The following is a 19,767-nucleotide window of genomic DNA, read 5'->3' as shown; positions in this document are numbered from 1 at the left end:
CCTTAGATTTTTTTTTTTTTGGTCAGTCATGGGGCTTGAACTCTGGGCCTGGGTACTGTCCCTCAGTTTTTCAGCTCAAGGCTAGAGCTCTACCACTTAAGCCACAGTGCCACTTCTGGTTTTCTGGTGGTTTATTGGAGGTAAGAGTCTTACAGTCTTTCCTGCTTGAGCTGGCTTTGGACCACGATCCTCAGATCTCAGCCTCCTGAGTAGCTAGGATTACAGGAGTGAGCCACTGGCACCTGCCAGTGCTGCCTTAGATTATTAAGCAGCTTGCAAAGAAAGTCCGAAATCTAAAACACTATGATCACAAATATTTTGGATAAAGAATATTTAGGAATATACTAATTCATATTCTAGTACATTAATTTTAAGAAATACAGGTTATTCCAGAGAAGTCTAAAAACTATATAGTAACACTTTTTCTTAAAACTGGGTTAAACTACAGCAACTAATGACTATTAATCCAATTATGTTTGTACTTTTGTGTGTGTGTGTGTGTGTGTGTGCGTGTGCGTGTGTATGTGTGTGTGTATGAGAGAGAGATAAAGAGAGAAAAGAGAGAGGGAGAGAGAAAGAGGGAGGGAGAGAGTGCTGTGACTTGAACTCAAGTCTTTTACTCTCATTTGGCTTTTTTTCCCACTCATTATTGGTGCTCTATCACTTGAGAAACACCTTCAGTTCAGTATCTTGCTCATTAATTGGAAATAGAGTCTCTCAGACTATTCTGCATAAATTGGCTTCAAAAAGCAATCACCAGATCTCAGCCCCTGAGTAGCTACAATCACATGTGTGAACCACTGGCACCTATCTTATTTGTCTACGAAATGTTATTTATTTACTTTATAATGCAATCACTAATATTTAATATGTTATTAAGTATTTCTTACCTGCCCCTTTCAACAGCCAAAGCATCAAGTTCATCAAAGAAAATAATGGAAGGGGCCACTTGTCTTGCTTTCCGGAAGATCTGGCAGAAAGAGTACCACATTATGCATAGGTTAGCAAACTCTGTAGTTGGTTTAAGTAGGAAAACTGTTTAGAACCACTCTATTCTATACAAATCAACTACTCTGTGTGTTTCACATAAAAGGTATCCAGCCCTTGACAGTAGATGTGACAGTAACTTCTTCAGTTATGATGACAGAAATAAGACTCCCAATAGCTATTCACATAGACATACAGGAAGCAATGAAGTAAGCAATTAGACCATCTCAATGAAAATCTCAGCTTCATCACTCCATGGCAAGTAAACTTTAGCAGGAATCTGATTTCCCTCAACAGCAATTTCTACAACTAGCAAATGGAGATAGTAAAAAAAAAAAAAAAAAAAAAAAAAGCCTAACTCAAAATATTATTTTAAGAAATGAATAACTGAAAGAAAAGAACATAAAATACTTAGCCCAAGGCCTGGAACACAGTAAAAGCTCAATAAATAAGAAATATTACCAATATGTTTAAAAAAAGAAGACTATAAAATCCCCCACAGATTAGTATATAAAACACTCCTACTGAAAAGTCAACATTAACACCTTACTCATTTCTTTGCTGATCATCTGGGGAAATAACTGATGATGAAATGCTAGGACAAGAAAAATGGTCACACCTTAGAGAAATACAGATTGACTCAAGCAGAAGCCAATCAAGTTATCAAAATCAGAGATTGACAAATATGTCTGGAATGCTGTAGGGAAATAAGCTACAAAGCAGGCAGCATCAGACTAAAGGAATCCACACCCATTTTTGGGAGACAGGGGCAGTATGATTACAAAAAACTAAAAATAAGCCGGGCACTAATGGCTTAGGTTGTAGCTACTCAGAAGGCTGAGATCTGAAGACCACCATTGAAAGCCAGCCAGGGCAGAAAATTCTGTGAGACAATATACCACACACAAAAAAAGCCCACAGTACAGGTGTGGCTCAAGTGGTAAAGCACCAGCACTGGGTGAATAAAGCCACGTGAAAGTGCAAGGCTGAGCTCAACCTCCAGTACAGGAAAAGACCAAAAAAAATATCAAGCCATTAGTACAAGGAAGTACTGCCATTTTCATGTTGTTATTATTGATGAATATTTTATGAAGTAACCATCATCTACTATTTTGTTTCAGTACTAGGGATTGATTCAAGATCTCTGCCATTGTAGACAAGATCTGCTCCACTTGCACCACTCTCTAGCTGTCTGCTATTGTATTTTGTTCCTGAGATAGTGTCTCACTGACTTTGCCAAGAATGGTCTTTTTCCTCTTCCTCCAGCCTCTCCAATTAAGAAGTAAGAGTACACCACCACCCTTAGCCACCCTGTTAAGGAGGGAGAACAACAACAACAACAACAACAACAAAAAACCTTAGAATTTTCCTCATATTCAAGTCTCTAATATTTCTGATTGGTACTCAAGCATTTCACCAATGAGGGCTATCTATTCTATTATTATTCGCATGTTCTTGTCCTTATCTTTTGTAAGCATATAGGGACTCATGTGAGGCAGATCAATCTCTGCTTAGAAAACTCAAGACTTGTCATCCATATACTAACTCCATGTGCCTTGACTTTGCACAACATTGCCAGTTAATATAGCTTCCTCCAAATGAAGAAGGTTCATCAAATGAAAGAACAACACATTACAAAAAGATCAGCAAAATCCAGAAACCTTAGATTTGATTTCAATTTGAACTAGCCTTAAATGTGGTGTATTTACACAATAGAATTTTCTTCATCCATTAGAAAGAATGATATTGGGCTGGGAATGTGGCTTGGTGGTAGAGTGCTTGCCTAGCACTCATGAAGCCCTGGGTTCAGTTCCTCAGTAAAATTCCTCACATAAACAAAAAAGGCCACAAGTTGCATTGTGGCTCAAGTAGTAGAGTCCTAGCCTTGAGGAAAAGCAGCACAGGACAGTACGTAGGCACTGAGTTCAAGCCCCAAAACTGGCAAAAAAAAAAAAGGAAAAGGAAAAGAAAAAGAAAAACAAACAATGACACTGTACCATCTGTACAGAAACAATGATACTGTACCGTCTGTACAGAAATGGAGACTTAAAAAAGATCACGTTAAGTGAAGTAAGTCAGGCCCAGAGAGACAAAGGCTCCATATTTTCCCTTATATGTGGAAGTGACATTGAGCTTACAAACCCATGTAAACCTACTGGGTGGCACGCAAGTATATACAAAAGTATTACTGAAATATGGTTGAGTCAGAAGATCTCAAATTGTGTAATTCCTTAGAAACGCAAAGTCAAAGTTCAGCAAAATAAAACACCAGGAAGCAAGTTCTTGAAATGGATGTGATGGGTCAAGAAGAAAGGGGTAGATGAATTAAGCTGAAAAGAGAGGGAAAATGCAGACAAGAATCCAATGTATATTCTACAAAATTAAGAAGAGTGAGGAAAGGGGAGGGCAGGGGAAGGATGGGTGAGAATGTTGAAAAGAATGACAATGATCACGATATACTGTATTTATAAACTGCTCTGTACAACCACTTAAAAGAAAATAAATACATGAATGAATGAATGACTTGGCTTTAGAATGTAGGAGCTAGAAGGATGACATATTGCCTAAACCATTAGGCAGATGTAAAATAAGTAGCCAACAGAGTGAACTTTTTGTAAACTATCTACTTTAAAGCACTGAAATGTCATTTTGAGATCATTTTTACTCCTTTATAAATGCTGACATTTTCATTTTATATAGAGAAATGATAGCAGTACCTACAAAATACCTTTACTGGGTAAAATAAATGTCAGTTATTATGATCATTAAAAACAAACAATATTATGGCTAGTCAAAAATTGTATTTTGAATAAAATAATATTTGCCTGAACAAAAACATGCCACTAAAACCTGGAATTGGGTATCTCCTAGTCTGTTACCCCAAGCACAATGGAAGCCCTGCAGGAGGGCATGTGGCCTCCTACACACGGTGCTGGGAAGGCACAATCTTCTTACCTCTCGAACTGCTCTTTCAGATTCACCAACATATTTATTCATTAATTCAGGCCCCTGCACAAAAAGAAAACAATTCTTGAGTGTCTTTGTAAACATAACCATGCATATTTCTTTTGATGAAGAAAATAAACATAAAAGGACAAAAGGGAACCAAAAAGGTGCTTTAGCTAATACAAAGAAAAGGCTGGAGACAAACATAAAACATGCTTTAACGCTTTATTCATGAACTACTTATATTGTTATGATGTATTTCTGACAGTGTAATTTAGAACACCAATGAAGATATAACATCTAAAGAGTCACAGGCCTAACTACTGGCTGGTTCTGAGAAATCTACTAACACATCATATCTAAACCCACTAGATTGATACCTCTCCCTTAGGTACATGAAGCAATCCAAAAATATTCTTCTTGGCTGGGAATGTGACTTAGTGGTACAATGCTTGCCTAGCATGCATGAAGCTCTGGGTTAGATTCCTCAGTACCACCTAAACAGAAAAGACCGAAGTGGCACTTTTGCTCAAGTGGTAGAGTGCTAGCCTTGAGCAAAAGCAGCTCAGGGACAGTGCCCAGGTCCTGAGTTCCTGATTTCAAGCCCCGTAACTGCCAAGAAAAAAAAATTATTATTCTTATGTTTCCATGATAAGCCACCAAAATAAGGCAAAGGAACAATGTCATCCCTATTACTATCTTATAGTCCTTAAATGTTTCTAATATCAATGTACACTAATAAACTTAAAAAAGAAATATCAATGGCATTACTGAAGAATGAGTATAAACTTAAATGACAAAAGTAATTTCAAAATACCTGGTAATATAGGATGTTCTTTCTTATCAATTAAGAACTTATTCTGGGAACAGATATGCTAGGATAACTCTTGCAGAGAGATACAGAAGGAAACTTAGAGAAAAACAATGCTGAAACACTGCTTACAAAAAAATTAAGTGGTAAATATCTAAAAGAGAATTAATACAAAAAGCATAAATTATAAACTGCTTATAAAATCACCAGAGTGTCAACATATGACTGATGGCAAGACAGAGGAAAGAGTCTGCAAGCAGAAAGATCAACAAGAAAGCTATTAAATATACTACCAAAGACACTGCTATGTGTTTATAGCCAAGAAGGAAAATTTAAAAAGATTCATATAAAATTGTAATTCTTCACACTGATTAAAATCATTCCGCATAGTTGCATATTACTTTTATAGTTCTGCACTACCATCCACATCAAGCAACACCAACCTGTACCTAAAATTGAATAAGCAAACTGATACTCTTCACTTACATGTGGTAAATTACACTTTTACCTAAATGGGAGCATGAAAAAGGCATTAAGAAAGTGAATAGAACAAGAACCAGGCCCCACCCAATACAGTAATCCTTAATTAAAAGAGTGAGTTTTTGTTGGAAGTGGGATATGGTAAGGAATTTTTATGCAGCCTTTATTCAGTTTAAGGCAAACTAATTAGGAAAGTTGTGTCCTGACAAAGATCAGAAAGGAACTCGGTGGTGTCATTGTTTTTATTATATTTATATGCTACTCTGTATTACCAGTGCTGTTCTTTTTTTTTTTTTTTTGGGGGGGGGGTCTGGTTGTGGGGCCTGAACTCTGGGCCTGGGTGCTGACCCTCAGCTCTTCAGCTCAAGGCTAGCACTCTACCACTTGATTTTTGCTTATGTGGTGCTGAGGAATTGAACCCAGGGCCTCATGCATGCAAGGCAAGCGCTCTCCCACTGAGCCACCTTCCCAGTCCCCAGTGCTGTTCTTCTAATAACTTTCCATTAAAGTTAAGGGTATGATATAAAATAGTAATCCAGTGAATACATTTCTTTAAGCATCCAATAAAACTCAAGACAATATACAGCTTTTAAATCATTTGCCTTGACTCAAAGAAAGAGGTTAGAGAATATAGGGATTTCTCTATATTCATCATTCATTGTAGTTATGGTACTAAGGATAATTTAAACAATAATGAAAAGTGTAAGATTATGATTTCATGATGTCTTTCCTGTTAAGCACAATGTCAGTATCTTTCAACTGTAAAGAGAAATCTTAATCTGGCTTGAAGATCCTGTATTAAGATAAATAGACAACGCTTTGTTAGAAATAAATATGAAAATATAGGAAGGAGAGGTAGAATCACTACAGATACCTGGAGGGAGGAAAATCAAAGATATAAAAATTTAACATGAGACTGTAGTAGGCAATGTGGAAAAAAAGAAAAACTTAGCTTTTAAGAGCAAGAGATTGCCTGGTAAAACAGGAAGCTAGAGGCTAATTCAAAACCAAGGCTTGCTCTTATGACTTCTGCTCTCAGGGACCCAACATAGCTACCCTAATTCCTTCAGAAGGCAATCCTCTCAATTACCTACGGGCTCCCAGTAGACCCCACATTCTCTCAGCACCCCTACATTAGGGGCTGAGATTTGACACAAGCACCTTTGGAGGGACACAACCAATGACAAGGATAGAATATTAAGCTTTTTTTGTGTGTGGCAAGATTTCACAAAATTGCTCAGAACAGCTGTTCCTTTTGTTTTAAAGAAATGGATAGTTAACCCCAGAGGGAAAGATATGGCAACACAGATTATGATCCATGTTTTCCTACTGGTAGAATAAAATGTGGTATGTGTCTTTGAAACTGAATATAAACTTTTGCAACCCTTTTCCAGAGAGCAAACCAATGAAGTCACCCAATCTTAACTTGTAGCCTTCAAAGCTGTGAGCTAGTGTGCATGGGCTCCAACAACAGATGCTGAAGAAAAAGGCCACCAACATACTAAATACATAATGGATACTCAGAATAAAATTCAAAGGGAGGGGGGGCTGGGAAGGTGGCTCAGTGGTAGAGTGCTTGCCTCGCATGCATGAGGCCCTAGGTTCATTCCTCAGCACCACAGAAGCAGAAAAAGCTAGAAGTGGTGCTGTGGATCAAGTGGTAGAGCTCTAGCCTTGAGCTGAGGGACAGTGCCAAGGCCCAGAGTTCAGCCCCCACAAGACACCACACACACACACACACACACACACACACACGTTCAGCCCCCACAAGACAACACACACACACACACACACACACACACACACACACACACACACACACACACACACACACACGTTTAAAGGGCTGCAGGAGTTCAGGACTGGGAACACCCTCCGAGCCAGAGAACAAAGGCACTTGGGCTTCAGCTCTGGATCCCACTGCAGGAAGTGCTGTGATACCCTACAAACCCTCAAAAGTCTCAGCACAGTCTGCAATTAGACACAGAGGTCCTTGCTGGCCAGACCAAGCAGCAAAGCAGCCTTGAGACAGCTGAGACAAATGTATAGACATCAGCAATAAGCTTGAACTCTGGAGTCCTGCCCCACATAAGGCCCTATAAGGAAGCAAAGCCCTTACTCCAACAAGCCTAAAACAGATTTCCAAAACCTGCATCTCTATACAGATAGAGATGTATAAGAATAAAAAGCTCACAAGTTGAAAAAACAAGTGTGAGCTAAATAGGTTTATTTTCTTTGTTACTGTCTCAAATATTTTGTTAAACTAGCAATAAATGCAATGATCAATCCTCTTTATTGCTTGTAATGGCTGAGATGAATATTTTATTTTTATTTTAAAAATATTAATGGCAAAGAAGCAAAGTGATTTGTATGAAACCACATAATTGAGAAAGGACAGTACTGAGCTTCACAGTTTCTTCACTGTTGAAAGCTGAAAAAGGAGCTATTTATCCTAAAATGTTTAACTACTTTCCAGGCAAAGAAGATAAAATAATGTAAGGCAAGTAAGCCATTCACAGAAACAATAAGAAAAATCTTATACAAAAGTCCTAGAATAAATTAAGCTGCAGAAATAATAATAAAAATGAAGGCTTTTGTTTTCCAGACCAATATTTTTTCTATAAATTACATTGTTCTGTTTTCTTCTAAGATCTTAAGAGAAAGGATAGAACCCATTAAGACTGTGTAAGAGCCGGGTACCAGTGGCTCATGCCTGTAATCCTAGCTACTCAGGAGGCTGAGATCTGAGGATCACAATTCAAAGCTAGCCCAGCAAGGAAAGTCCATGTGACTCTTAGCTCTAATAAACCACTCATAAAACCAGAAGTGGCACTGTGGCTCAAGTGGTAGAGCACTAGTCTTGAGCTGAAGAGCTGAGGGACAGCGCCCATGCCCAGAGTTCAAGCCCCACAACCGACCAAAAAACAAACAAAAAACAATAACAACAAGAAATTGTGTAAATATCAGCGATTCAAATTCAAAGGTACTGGCAGTGAGCTCACATGACAAGGATGAGTCTAATTCTTTTTAAATGCATGTGTTTCATGGGTTTATTTAAAAATAGTAATTTTATTAACATCCATCATAAACAAAGGACTTGTTTAGAAGCTGGGTGCTGGTGGCTCATGCCTGTAATCCTAGCTACGTAGGTAGGAGGCTAAGATCTGAGTATCACCATTTGAAGCCAGCCTAGGCAAGAAAGCTTGTGAGACCATTTGAAGCCAGCCTAGGCAAGAAAGCTTGTGAGACTCTATCAACCATCAAAATACTAGACGTGCAGCTGTGGCTCTAGTGGCAGAATGCTAGCCTTGAGCAAAAATGCTCAGGGACAGTGTCCATGCCCTGAGTTCAAGCCCTAGTACCGCACCAAAAAAAAAAAAAAAAAGGATTCCCCAAATCCTTAGACTATATATTTGTACTTCAACTTTATCCAGTAAGCAACTACAATACCCTGCTCCTGTGTGCTTCACTGATTTAAACTGCCAAAAATTAAGTACCAAAAATTAGTATATTTGAGCATAGTGTTTATAGCACTCCTACAAAGATTTCCATTATTAAGAGTTTACAAAACAACAAAAATATCAAAAGTACTTTACCTCACTTTTCTTTTGCTGTGTCTCATTATTTTACAACGTATCAGTCACAGATTCAAGTATAAGATTCATATCCATACTCTTGATAGTTCACCTTTTTTATCACTATTGGCTTTGCTCCAGTCTTCCCCAGGGCTTCGTAAATGTGTCTGACACTGGCTTACTACTTTAGGCTATTAGAATTCAAATCAACTTTCGGTGTTTTAAAATGTCCAGAGAAGGCAAGTTAGCCCAAATGTTAACTATAGTTAAATGTTATGAATGGAATATACTCATAAATCCTAAACTCACATGAGATCAAATTACATTTCTGTGAGTAAAGGATCTTTAAAATTAATTTTTTTAAAAAAGTACAGCATCAGCACATATAGCAGACCATGCTGGGAAAATAGGCAAACAAAAACCCTGAAAGGTAAGAGGAGCTGGCAGAGAAAAGAACAGAATTCAAGCTGTTCCTCTCAAAATGTATAAACAAGTCATCCCCATAATTCATTCATTCAGGGAAGATGAAATGACTGGCTTCTTAAGAAATTTCATTGCAGGTAACATGGTGGATAGAATTAAACAAGCAACTTGCAATGTGCAAATACACATATACATAAGCCATAAACATAACTGTTACTGGTGACCAATCTTTTAATCTGATTTGTATAAATCATCTCTAGAGCTGTTTCTCAATTTTCATGTTTTTTTCACCTCTACAAATTATCATTCTCTTGAGCTACCACTGCTGTTGGCCATATCTACCTTTCTGTCCCATTTCAAACTGACTAGTTTAATTACCAATTTGGCATCTATCTTTCACCTCCAACTTGTTTCTTGCTGATCCTACTTCCATCTGCCAATCATCTGAAGTAAAAATTTTAATCACCTCCACTCTTTTTTTCTTCTTTGTAATACAATTAAAAAAGCAAGGATTTCTCATTGTGAATGTGACCCATTTTATTATATTAATTACTTAGTTAAATGTCTCTCTCCCTAAATTACAACTGGACAGAAAGTAAGGAACTCATCTAAAAAAAGTTCTGTTTGCTAAGCACTGGTGGCTCATGCCTGTAATCCTACCTACTCAAGAGGCCGATATCTGAGGATCCCAGTTCAAAGCCAGCCCAGAGAGGAAAGTCCATGAGCCTATGTCCAATTAAACATCAGAAAATTGTAAGTGGCACTGTGGCTCAAAGTGGTAGAGCACTAGCCTTGAGTAGAAACAAAATAAAACAAAACAAAACAAACACATAAACCTCAGGGACATCACCCAGGCTCCAAGTTCAAGCCCCACAACCAACAAAAAGGAAACAAAGTTCTGTTTAACATGTACAGAAGTTGATATAAAGTTTTTAAACATAAACTTTTCAGTTATTTCTGATGTAAAACATTAATAACTATTTTTCAAGTGTAACACTAACTTACAAATTCCTGCACCTGTAATTCTTACTAACAAAAACTAGTATTTCATTATCATAAATAAAAACTAAGCAACAAAATATTGTTTCTTTTCAATTATATTTCTTCCAAGTCTAAAAGTATTCTTTTGTTCTAAATTTCAAAGGCTTTGTTTCTATACTTACTATAAAGTTTTGTGCTTCACCCACAACTGGATTATGAAATATTTAATATGCAAGACATCTGTTTATACATTAGCTTATCAGCTGATGCTCATCTCAAAAATATTAACAGTGTATACAGTGTTAATTTTTTTTTTTTTGAGTCCGGTCGTGGGGCCTGAACTCTGGGCCTGGGCACTGTCCCTCAGCTCTTCAGCTCAAGGCTAGCACTCTACCACTTGAGCCACAGTACCACTTCCGGCTTTTTTCTTTTTTCTTATTTGGTGCTGAGGAATCGAATCAAGGGCCTCAGGCATGCAAGACAAGCGCTCTACCACTGAGCCAACTTCCCAGCCCCTACAGTATTAATTTTTTTAATAGAAGCCAGCTTCTATATGTTCGCCATCAATTTAAAGTGAATCCAGGTCTTAAATAAGTTTGTGAATCTACCAATGGCATATTAACTATCCCTACTTGTCCCAAGAATCACCAGTTATTTCCTAATGGTCATTCAAACAGTGATGAAATTAAATATGTCTTTACTTAACATTGAAGTCAATTATTGCAAATGAGACAACACACTATTTGACAAGTGAAGAGTTTTGAAATTAAAGCAAAACAAAACAAAGACCCTAAAAATTCAAAAGGTTTCAGGTTCTATTAACAAGGAGATGAGTCAATGAGGATGAATATGGTTAAAGCTGTTTGTTGTGAAAATTGCACAATAAAACCAATTAAACTGTTTCAAGGAAGAACAGATAAGGGAGTATGAAATAGGGGTGAGGCTGATTGGAATACTTACTTGTATGCATATATGGAAATGGCACAATGAAACCTCCTCTTATGAAACTAATGTATGCTAATAACATTTTAAAAAATGATTCAGACTCTAGATGAGTCTAAATGACAAGAACCCTCTAAAAGTCTTAAGATTCACAAAAGGGGTCTTTTAGCTCTGCTCATAGTAGCTGGGGTTGTTGCTAAACTAGTAAGAGCCCTTGCTTAGCATGCATGAAGCCAGTGATTCAATCCCTAATAGTTTGAGAAGACCTAGTCTAAATTCCCCATCTTTCAATAAAGAAAATAGTCAAGTGCTTAAGGAAAGAAAAAGGATTCATAAAAGGCTTGAAACTGGACATAGATCCTTGTGAGAGTACAAATTAGAAGATGCACCCAAGGTGAAAGGAAAAGTAGCCAAGAAAGAAAAAAGAAAAGTTTTTAGAGTTGTGATTTGGTTTGAGCCCAGAATACACACATACATTTGCAGATTATAACTGAAAGCTCCAAACTGAACTTGCCTAGCCAAATTCTTTGTGGGACTCTTCTCAGTAACTTTCCACTATCATCATGGACAGAGGGATGGACCTATCTCCTTTAAGTCACAGATTCACTCTCATCCCTATGATTCTCCTTTTCTCATGCTACTTATAATCATATAGGCCTCAGAGCTGGCCAGCCTTTTGATTTATTTTGGTTTGGTTTATTAGGACTATATCAGTATGTAGTCCAAGATCCCTTACAACTCTTGAGCCTCCTTGCTTCAGTCTCCTGAGGAGTCAGATTTTTCCACTTAATCATGTGTATGTCTGTGTGCATATGTGTGTATGCATCCACAGGTGAACTTGCGTGGTACCTGTCTGCCTGCCTGCTGGTATTAGGGCTTGAACTCGGGGTGTTTTGTTCTTGTTTAGCTTTTGTGCTTGAGGCAAGTGCTCTACCTGGTCTTTGGCCCTCAATTACTTTGCTGAATGTCTACATGCCTGGATTTGTGATACTCAATAGACATTTAAATTTTAGCAAAGTCAAAGATTCACAGAAGATACTACAGAAACCGTCTTCCTTCCTTCCTTCCCTCTCTTCCTTCTCACCTATGTCTTCCTCCCTTTTCTCCTTCCTTTGGAAGGTAATGAGAATTGAACTCAAGGTCTTACACTTGTTAGGAAGTCACTCTATTGCATCAGCCATGCCTCCAATTCTTTACTATGTTGGCTGCAATCACTAGCTGTGTCACTGGGGATGACAGAAGCACAGCACAGCACTGGCTCCTGTCATTTTGCTTCTTCTGTACCTAGGGATAACAGACATGTGTCACTGCACATTGAGATGGAATCTTGAGAACTTTTAGGTCGGGAATAACCTTGAACCATCAAGTCCCCATCTTGGTTTCCCAAGTAGCTAGAGATTACAGGTTTGAGCCACTGTACCTCCCCTAATTTTTAACATCTCTTATTAGCACTGTACATTTGTGACAGTCATTGAACTAAGAATGATATGTTACTACTGAAGTATACAACTTATATACTTGTATTCTTGTTTCCTGTTCAGTATACTATAACATGACATTATTTATCTGTCCCCTCAGGATCCTGGTAGAATAGCATCATTTTTATGAATTACATAAACCTAATCATAAGGAGTTAGAAAAAAAGCCAAGGATATTCAAGGGTACTTACACAACAACTTCAAAAAATGTCAATATTGTTAAAGGAAACATTGAGGGTGCTGTTCCTAAATGAACATTTAAAAGACATGACAAGCTGAGTGCTGGTGGTTCATGCTGACAATCCTAGCTACTAAAAAAGCTGAGATCTAAGGATCATGGTTCGAAGCCAGCCCAAGTCATAAGTCTCTTATTTCTAATTAACTACTAAAAGTTGGAAGTGGAGCTATGGCTCAAGTGGTAGAGTACTAGCCTTGAACCAAAAAACTGAGGTATTATACCCAGGGCCCAGTTCCAACCCCAGAACCAGCACAAAAACAAAAACAAACAAAAACAAAAAAACAAATGCAACACAAATCTAAATGGAATCATTCTGTCATAAAGGATCTCAGCCTCCTATATAGCTAGGATTATAGATGTGAGCCACTTACACCTGATGAATTTGGAAAATTCCAAATCCACATTATCTTATACCTTTGTAACAGAATGGCAGAAGATCTAGTTAAATGAGTTTTAGTAATTACTTTAAACTGTATTGTTCTAAGTAATACAATTTTCCTTGAAAATGGATTGTGTTTTGTAGAATTCCTTTGAGACAATTATACAGAAAAAAAATTCTCAAAAAATAAAAAACATACTAACTTCATAAAACTCCTATACTCACCAATACTGCTAATAAAGGACTCATTAAAAATCCTTATCAGAGCTCTTACCATCCTTCTTCCAGATTCAGAGACAGTTTTTCATCAAATGAAAGAAAAGTTATCCTATTTTAATTATCTTATTAATGAGTGTTTACACAAAACCAAGAAAGGAGTAGAAAGAAGTTCAAACTGGAATTTTTTTTTGATGAAATTGACCTTTATGACAAACTAAACTTAATCATATGCACAAAAATACATAAATATTCCAGAGGATACTTAAGAGCCCACGAAGCCACGGTAAAGTCTCAACTCTGAATAGAGTAAATGTGTCTTTTAATCTCTAGTTAGAAAAGATACACAGGGAAAATTAAAGGTTTTTTTTCCACAATTTTAAAGAAAGAAATGTTAAAAATCTTGTCTCAAAACAGTTTATCAGCAGTGCACTGGTGGCTCATGCCTATATTCCTAGCTACTCAGGAGGCTGAGATCTGAAGATCACAGTTCAAAGCCAGCAAGAAAGTCTGTGAAACACTGATCTCCAATAAACCACCAGAAAACCAGAAGTGGTGCTGTGGCTCAAGTGGTAGAATGCTAGCCTTGAGCTGAAGAGCTCATGGACAGCGCCCAGGCCCAGAGTTCAAGTCTCAGGACCAACCAAAAACAACAACAAAAAAAAACCCACACCAAAAAGAAGTTAAAAAATTAAACAGCTCATCTTAGGAAGTAAAGGTAATGACCACAGTAAAAAAATATTAAGGAGTTTCACTATCTTTAAAATGTATTCTACATACATATTTCTTATGAGAAAATTCTAAGATAGATGTTTTTCAGATCATCTTCAAAATTTATCTGATTGGTTATTTCCAAGTAGTCAAATTAAATTATAACACTTATGTCCTTGTAGAAAGCAGGTATATATGTTCAAAGCAAAAAGCAATTTGTTTTTAACATAGAAAGTTAAATCTAGAATGAGTAATATGAACCAATAACTATTTTGACTTCATTTCCACATCATAATCTGAATGGTATAACTATTTAAATCTCATCACAAGTATTAATCAGACCTTTTTTTTAAAGTTCCTAACTTGTTATTTTGAAAAATTTTAAACATAAAGTTCAAAGAATAAACATCCATTATTCGTTAAAAATATCCTCCTTATAGAATCAAAACTAATTCTGTAAACTATACTAGGCTTTATACAGAATAAAAATACATATTAAAACTGATAATTAGGACTAGTAACAATTTCTAAATAGGTTATGAACTCAAGATAATTTCTCAACATCATTTACCTTTTCTGTATGTAACTAGAACACTTAAAATTTTAAGTAAAAAAACTCAAGTTAGGGCCTAGAAAGGTGGCTCAAGTGGTAGAGCGCTACCCTTGAGCTGAAGAGCTCAGGGACAGTGCCTAGGCCCGGAGTTCAGGCCCCATGATCAGTAAAAAAAAAAAAAAAAAAAAAAAATCAAGTTAATGTTTAGATTTTCCATGAACAAAGTGTAAGATAAACCTTCCCAAGAACCACTTACCATTTTCTTACAGTAAGAAGACTAAAAGTAAAATTGTATTCAAAGTTATGAAAGTTTTTATATTAACAATAGATGACATATTTCTAAAATAATCCTAAAACTGCCCAGAGAGCTATACTAAGTAGCATCTATAACTATTAGATTACAAACAAAGTAAGATACTAGTTTCTAAGAAAGTATGTGTGTCCTTTCAGATTCAAATCTAAAAAGCTGTGAGCTAAGTCCTCATCAAATACATTTTTTATTTTCAAGTAGACAGAAAACATTCCACTATAGGGGCTGGGAAGGTGGCTCAGTGGTAGAGCGCTTGCCTTGCATAGATTCCTCAGCACCACATAAGCAAAAAAGGAAAAAGCCGGAAGTGGCGCTGTGGCTCAAGTGGTAGAGTGCTAGCCTTGAGCTGAAGAGCTGAGGGACAGTGCCCAGGCCCAGAGTTCAGGCCCCACAACCGGACCAAAAAAAAAAAAAATATTCTACTATAAATATGCAACTGTGAGATATACAAGATAGAAACAGTGAAATAAAGATGACAATAAAAAGCAGAGAGAATTCCGGTACAACAATGTCCATATGGTAAAAGACAGAGACCAAACAAAAATCAAGATGTTCTTGAAAATTTCAAAATCACTTATTACTCCAACAATCAAAATTGCAACCTTTAAAACCACAATCATGGTTCACCAAAAATCAGTCTAAATGATCTCCTATCCAATAGTTTCTAAAATCTCTAGAAGAAAAATAACCAAAAATATGTTGAAGATACTGACTCTTAAAGAACAAATGCATATATCTTTACATATGTATTTGAAGTAATGCAAAGAACTGACCAACTTTATGATTTCAAATGGCCAATGATTTCAATTTTCTAAGATAGAAAAACAAATCGTTACACACAGAAAAGGTGCCTAGTGATATTAAAAGTTTCTGAAATAAACTGACACTTAACATGTTTACGATATACTTCTGTTAAATCATCCTCAGAAATGGATTTTACAGTACAGACACATGTATGCATTTGCTAACTAGATATATAATATTGTGATATTGTAATTTTGTTGCATAAAAGTAATTAATATCTAGTCCTAAAGTAAATATGAAACTATCAAGAAAGATACATCTCAAGCAATGGAAGATAAGCAATGAGCCAATAAAATGTATACATGCATCTGTGTCTATGTACTTAAGTAAAAATATGGTGCATATATTATTTTCTGACTGAAATGTATTTTTAAATTTAGAGCGTAAATTTACCAAAAAAATCAGTTTATAAATATTCAACTCATTATCGTATTTACAACTAAGTCTTGTTTAGTCAAGTCTTTAAGTACAATTAAAATAATGCAGAAAAAAAGCATTAGTTTCTATTACACATGTGTATAAGAAATATCAGGAAGCAAGAAAAGTGAATCTGGGTCCACCATGGTATCATGATTATATAGGTTAGTTAAGTTATTCCTCTCAGTCATCTCTCTATATTGTCTTGTCATCTACCTCAAATAAAAATAAACATTAGGCTGGGAACAAGTGGCTCACGCCTGTAATCCTAGCTACTCAGGAGGCTGAGATCTGAGGATCACGGTTCAAAGCCAGCTTGGGCAGGAAACTCCGTGAGACTCTTATCTCCAATAAACCACCAGCAAACTGGAAGTGGCTCTGTGGCTCAAGTGGTAGAGCACTTGTCTTGAGCTGAAGAGCTGAGGGACAGCGCCCAGGCCCAGAGTTCAGGCCCACGACCAACTTAAGAAAAAAAAAAAAAATTAGCTGCTGCTTTTTCCAAAGTAGAGATGAATGTAGAAAGAAGTCAGAGATAGATTAACCATTAAAAAAAAATTAACAGCCTACCTTTATAGCTAGAAAATTCAGTCCACTCTCATTGGCCAAAGCCTTGGCTATCATTGTTTTAGAGCACCCTGGAGGCCCATACAGGAGAACTCCCTTAGGTGGCTGAATACCCATTCGAATGAATGACTCTGGGTGTTTCAAAGGCCATTCCACAGCTTGTTTCAATTTCAGCTTGACACTCTCCATTCCTCCTATATCTGACCAGGATACCTGCAAAACACAACAGTTTCTAAATGCGAGTTTTGGCAGGCCAAACAGAGAACAAAAACAAAGCATGTCAGCCAAGCGCTGGTGGCTCGCGCCTGTAATCCTAGCTATTCAGGAGGCTGAGATCTGAGGATTGTGGTTCAAAGCCAGCCCAGGCAGGAAAGACCTTGAGACTCCTATCTCCAAAAACCACAAGAAAACTGGAAGTGGTGCTATAGCTCAAGTGGTAGAGTGCTAGCCTTGAGCTGAAGAGCTGAGGGACAGCGTCCAAGCCCAGAGTTAAAGCCCCATGACCAACAAAAAAAACCAAAAAACAAAACATGTCATCAGCAAAGAAAGTACAAGGGCTAACAACCCATTTAAAATTTAAGAAGGTCTTTTTAAGAATATAAAGTAGTAAATTAGGAGTACATTAAATTAGGAGTAGTAAATTAGGATCAGTGTATTGTAAAAATACTAAAAAAATCATTTCTGCTTAGTACTGTATAAACACTTCTTACATGATTAGACATATTATTAAGTTTATCTTCTGCTTTAAAAGTCTCATCTAGCCAGGTGCCCGGTAGCTCACGCCTGTAATCCTAGCTACTCCAGGAGGCTGAGATCTGAGGATCGCGGTTCAAAGGCAGGAAAGTCCGTGAAACTCTTATCTCCAATAAACCACCAGAAAACCAGAAGTGGCGCTGTGGCTCAAGTGGTAAAGAGCGCTAGCCTTGAGCTGAAGAGCTGAGGGACAGCGCCCAGACCCAGAGTTCAAGCCCCATGACCGACAAAAAAAAAAAAAAAAAAAGTCTAATCTATATGAAAATTTTCTGAGTCAGTGATCCCAGATGGGTCCCTCATCCATCTATGTATAATTTTTCAATTTCAAAAGGCTGTGCAAGATTAGAATTTAACATTTAAGTCACATCAGTCACCACTCCCATCATTCTCCCTCACTCATCTATACATTTAAATTTATATACTTAACTCCTATTATTACTTTTTCATGTGTGTGTGAGAGCACGCTGGGGCTTGAATTAAAGACTTGCTTCATTGGTCTTTTGTTTGGCATTCTACCAACTAAGCCATTCCTCCAGCCTAGCTTTTTTGTTAATTAATTGGAGAACGAGTCTCATAGACTTTTCTGTCAGAGCTGGCTCCTAACCTGATCCCCCCAGACTAGGATTACAGGCATGACTCAGTGGTACCCAGCTTATATATTGAATTTCTTTTTTTTCTTTTTTTTGGTCGGTCGTGGGGCTTGAACTCTGGGCCTGGGCGCTGTCTCTGAGCTCTTCAGCTCAAGGCTAGCGCTCTACACTTGAACCACAGTGCCACTTCCGGCTTTTTCTGCTTATGTGGTGCTGAGGAATTGAAATTAGGGCCTCATGCATGCAAGGCAAGGAGTCTACCACTGAGCCACCTTCCCAGCCCATATTTAATTTCTTAAGCTTCTTCTTTAACAAAGCTTAATTTCAAGAACAATTCTGCAAGTCCTTCTGATTGTTTTGTCTTTGGCATACAAATGAAGTATATTCAAACTTCTTTGTTGACATAAGAAATATCTCCAAGGGGCTGGGAAGGTGGCTCAATGGTAGAGCGCTTACCTTGCATGCATGAGGCCCTGGGTTCGATTCCCCAGCACCACACAAGCAAAAAAAAAAAAAAAAAAAAAAATCTCCAAAATAAAGTAGCTATTTTTTATAACATATCATATGAATGATGTGCTTATCAGAAAATATACCTAGAAAATAGAAGAAAACATGAATCCAGACTTAAGTAACTCAAAAGCTACTAAAGGACCTGTTATCCTGAATGATAGTTCCTGGTGTCTCTCATCTTTTATTTTTAATTTTGAAAATTTTAAAACATATACAAACATTCAAATAACCACAGTACAATGGAAAGGACACTAAGTACAATAACAAAAGAAACAGAAAGGGCCTTTGGCAGCTCCTAGGAAGGAAATATTCCAGCTGGAAGACAATTTGAAAGCAAACTCTCAGAAGGATGCATAAGATGTAAAAACAGGGAAATGGTCATGCAGAGGCCAAAAAAACTGGCAAAATTCTAAGAGGGAAGCATAAAGAGCGTGAGGAACAAACATTTAAAGGAGAAAACTGAAGCAAGCCAGAGTCATACAGTGGAATTTTAGGTATAGAAAATGGTGTGTATAATCCAATTTGTGCTTCAGTAGGACTTTTGGGACAGAATTCACTTGAGGGGAGACAGAGTACAGGGAGAACCATTAAGGATCTATCACAAATACCTGCTTTAAAAAAACAACTTGATGCTTTCTTCCATTCTTTTCTTGGTATTGTTTCTAACTTATTTATAAGGTACCATCTGATTTTTTTGTTGCTTTGTATGTTCCTCCCCCACAGTATAACCCCTGTTTTCACTGTATTTGATGTCAGTATAATTTGGGGAGGGGAAGGGAAAAAACAAAATGTTTAAATAGTGATACAGGCTGACCCACTGTAAAATGAGATGTACAAAACACTATGTTGAAAAATGAACTTTACAATTTAGGTGGGGTGGGGGGTGGAGGAGTGGGGGCAAGGTAATGGAGGAGGTGGTAGGGAAAGGGTGGTAGAGGAAAAACAAAGGAGGAGGCAACAATGCTTGATAAGAAATGTACTCATGGATGGGCTGGGAAGGTGGCTCAGTGGTAGAGTGCCTTGCATGCATGAGGCCCTGGGTTCAATTCCTCAGCAGCACATAAGCAGAAAAGGCCGGAAGTGGCGCTGTGGCTTGTGT

At 37.2% G+C, this 19,767-nt stretch overlaps 1 protein-coding gene across 2 annotated transcripts in view; it reads right to left on the bottom strand.

Moving 5' to 3' along the window:
- Positions 1-19,767, bottom strand: part of Spata5 (spermatogenesis associated 5) — a 126,091-nt gene that overhangs the window by 70,450 nt on the left and 35,874 nt on the right. For both annotated transcript variants that reach the window (XM_042693006.1, XM_042693007.1), the window contains 3 exons: positions 16,819-17,028; positions 3,943-3,996; positions 891-970 (listed from right to left, as the gene is read on the bottom strand). In XM_042693006.1, the coding sequence (XP_042548940.1) occupies positions 891-970; positions 3,943-3,996; positions 16,819-17,028 (344 nt within the window). The remainder of the gene's footprint in view (positions 1-890; positions 971-3,942; positions 3,997-16,818; positions 17,029-19,767) is intronic.

The sequence above is a fragment of the Dipodomys spectabilis genome, unplaced genomic scaffold (genome assembly GCF_019054845.1).
Source record: "Dipodomys spectabilis isolate Male_0828 unplaced genomic scaffold, ASM1905484v1 ptg000162l, whole genome shotgun sequence".
Taxonomy (NCBI): domain Eukaryota; kingdom Metazoa; phylum Chordata; class Mammalia; order Rodentia; family Heteromyidae; genus Dipodomys; species Dipodomys spectabilis.
The sequence above is the reverse complement of the archived record's forward strand: the minus strand, read 5'-3'. Positions and strand labels throughout refer to the sequence as shown.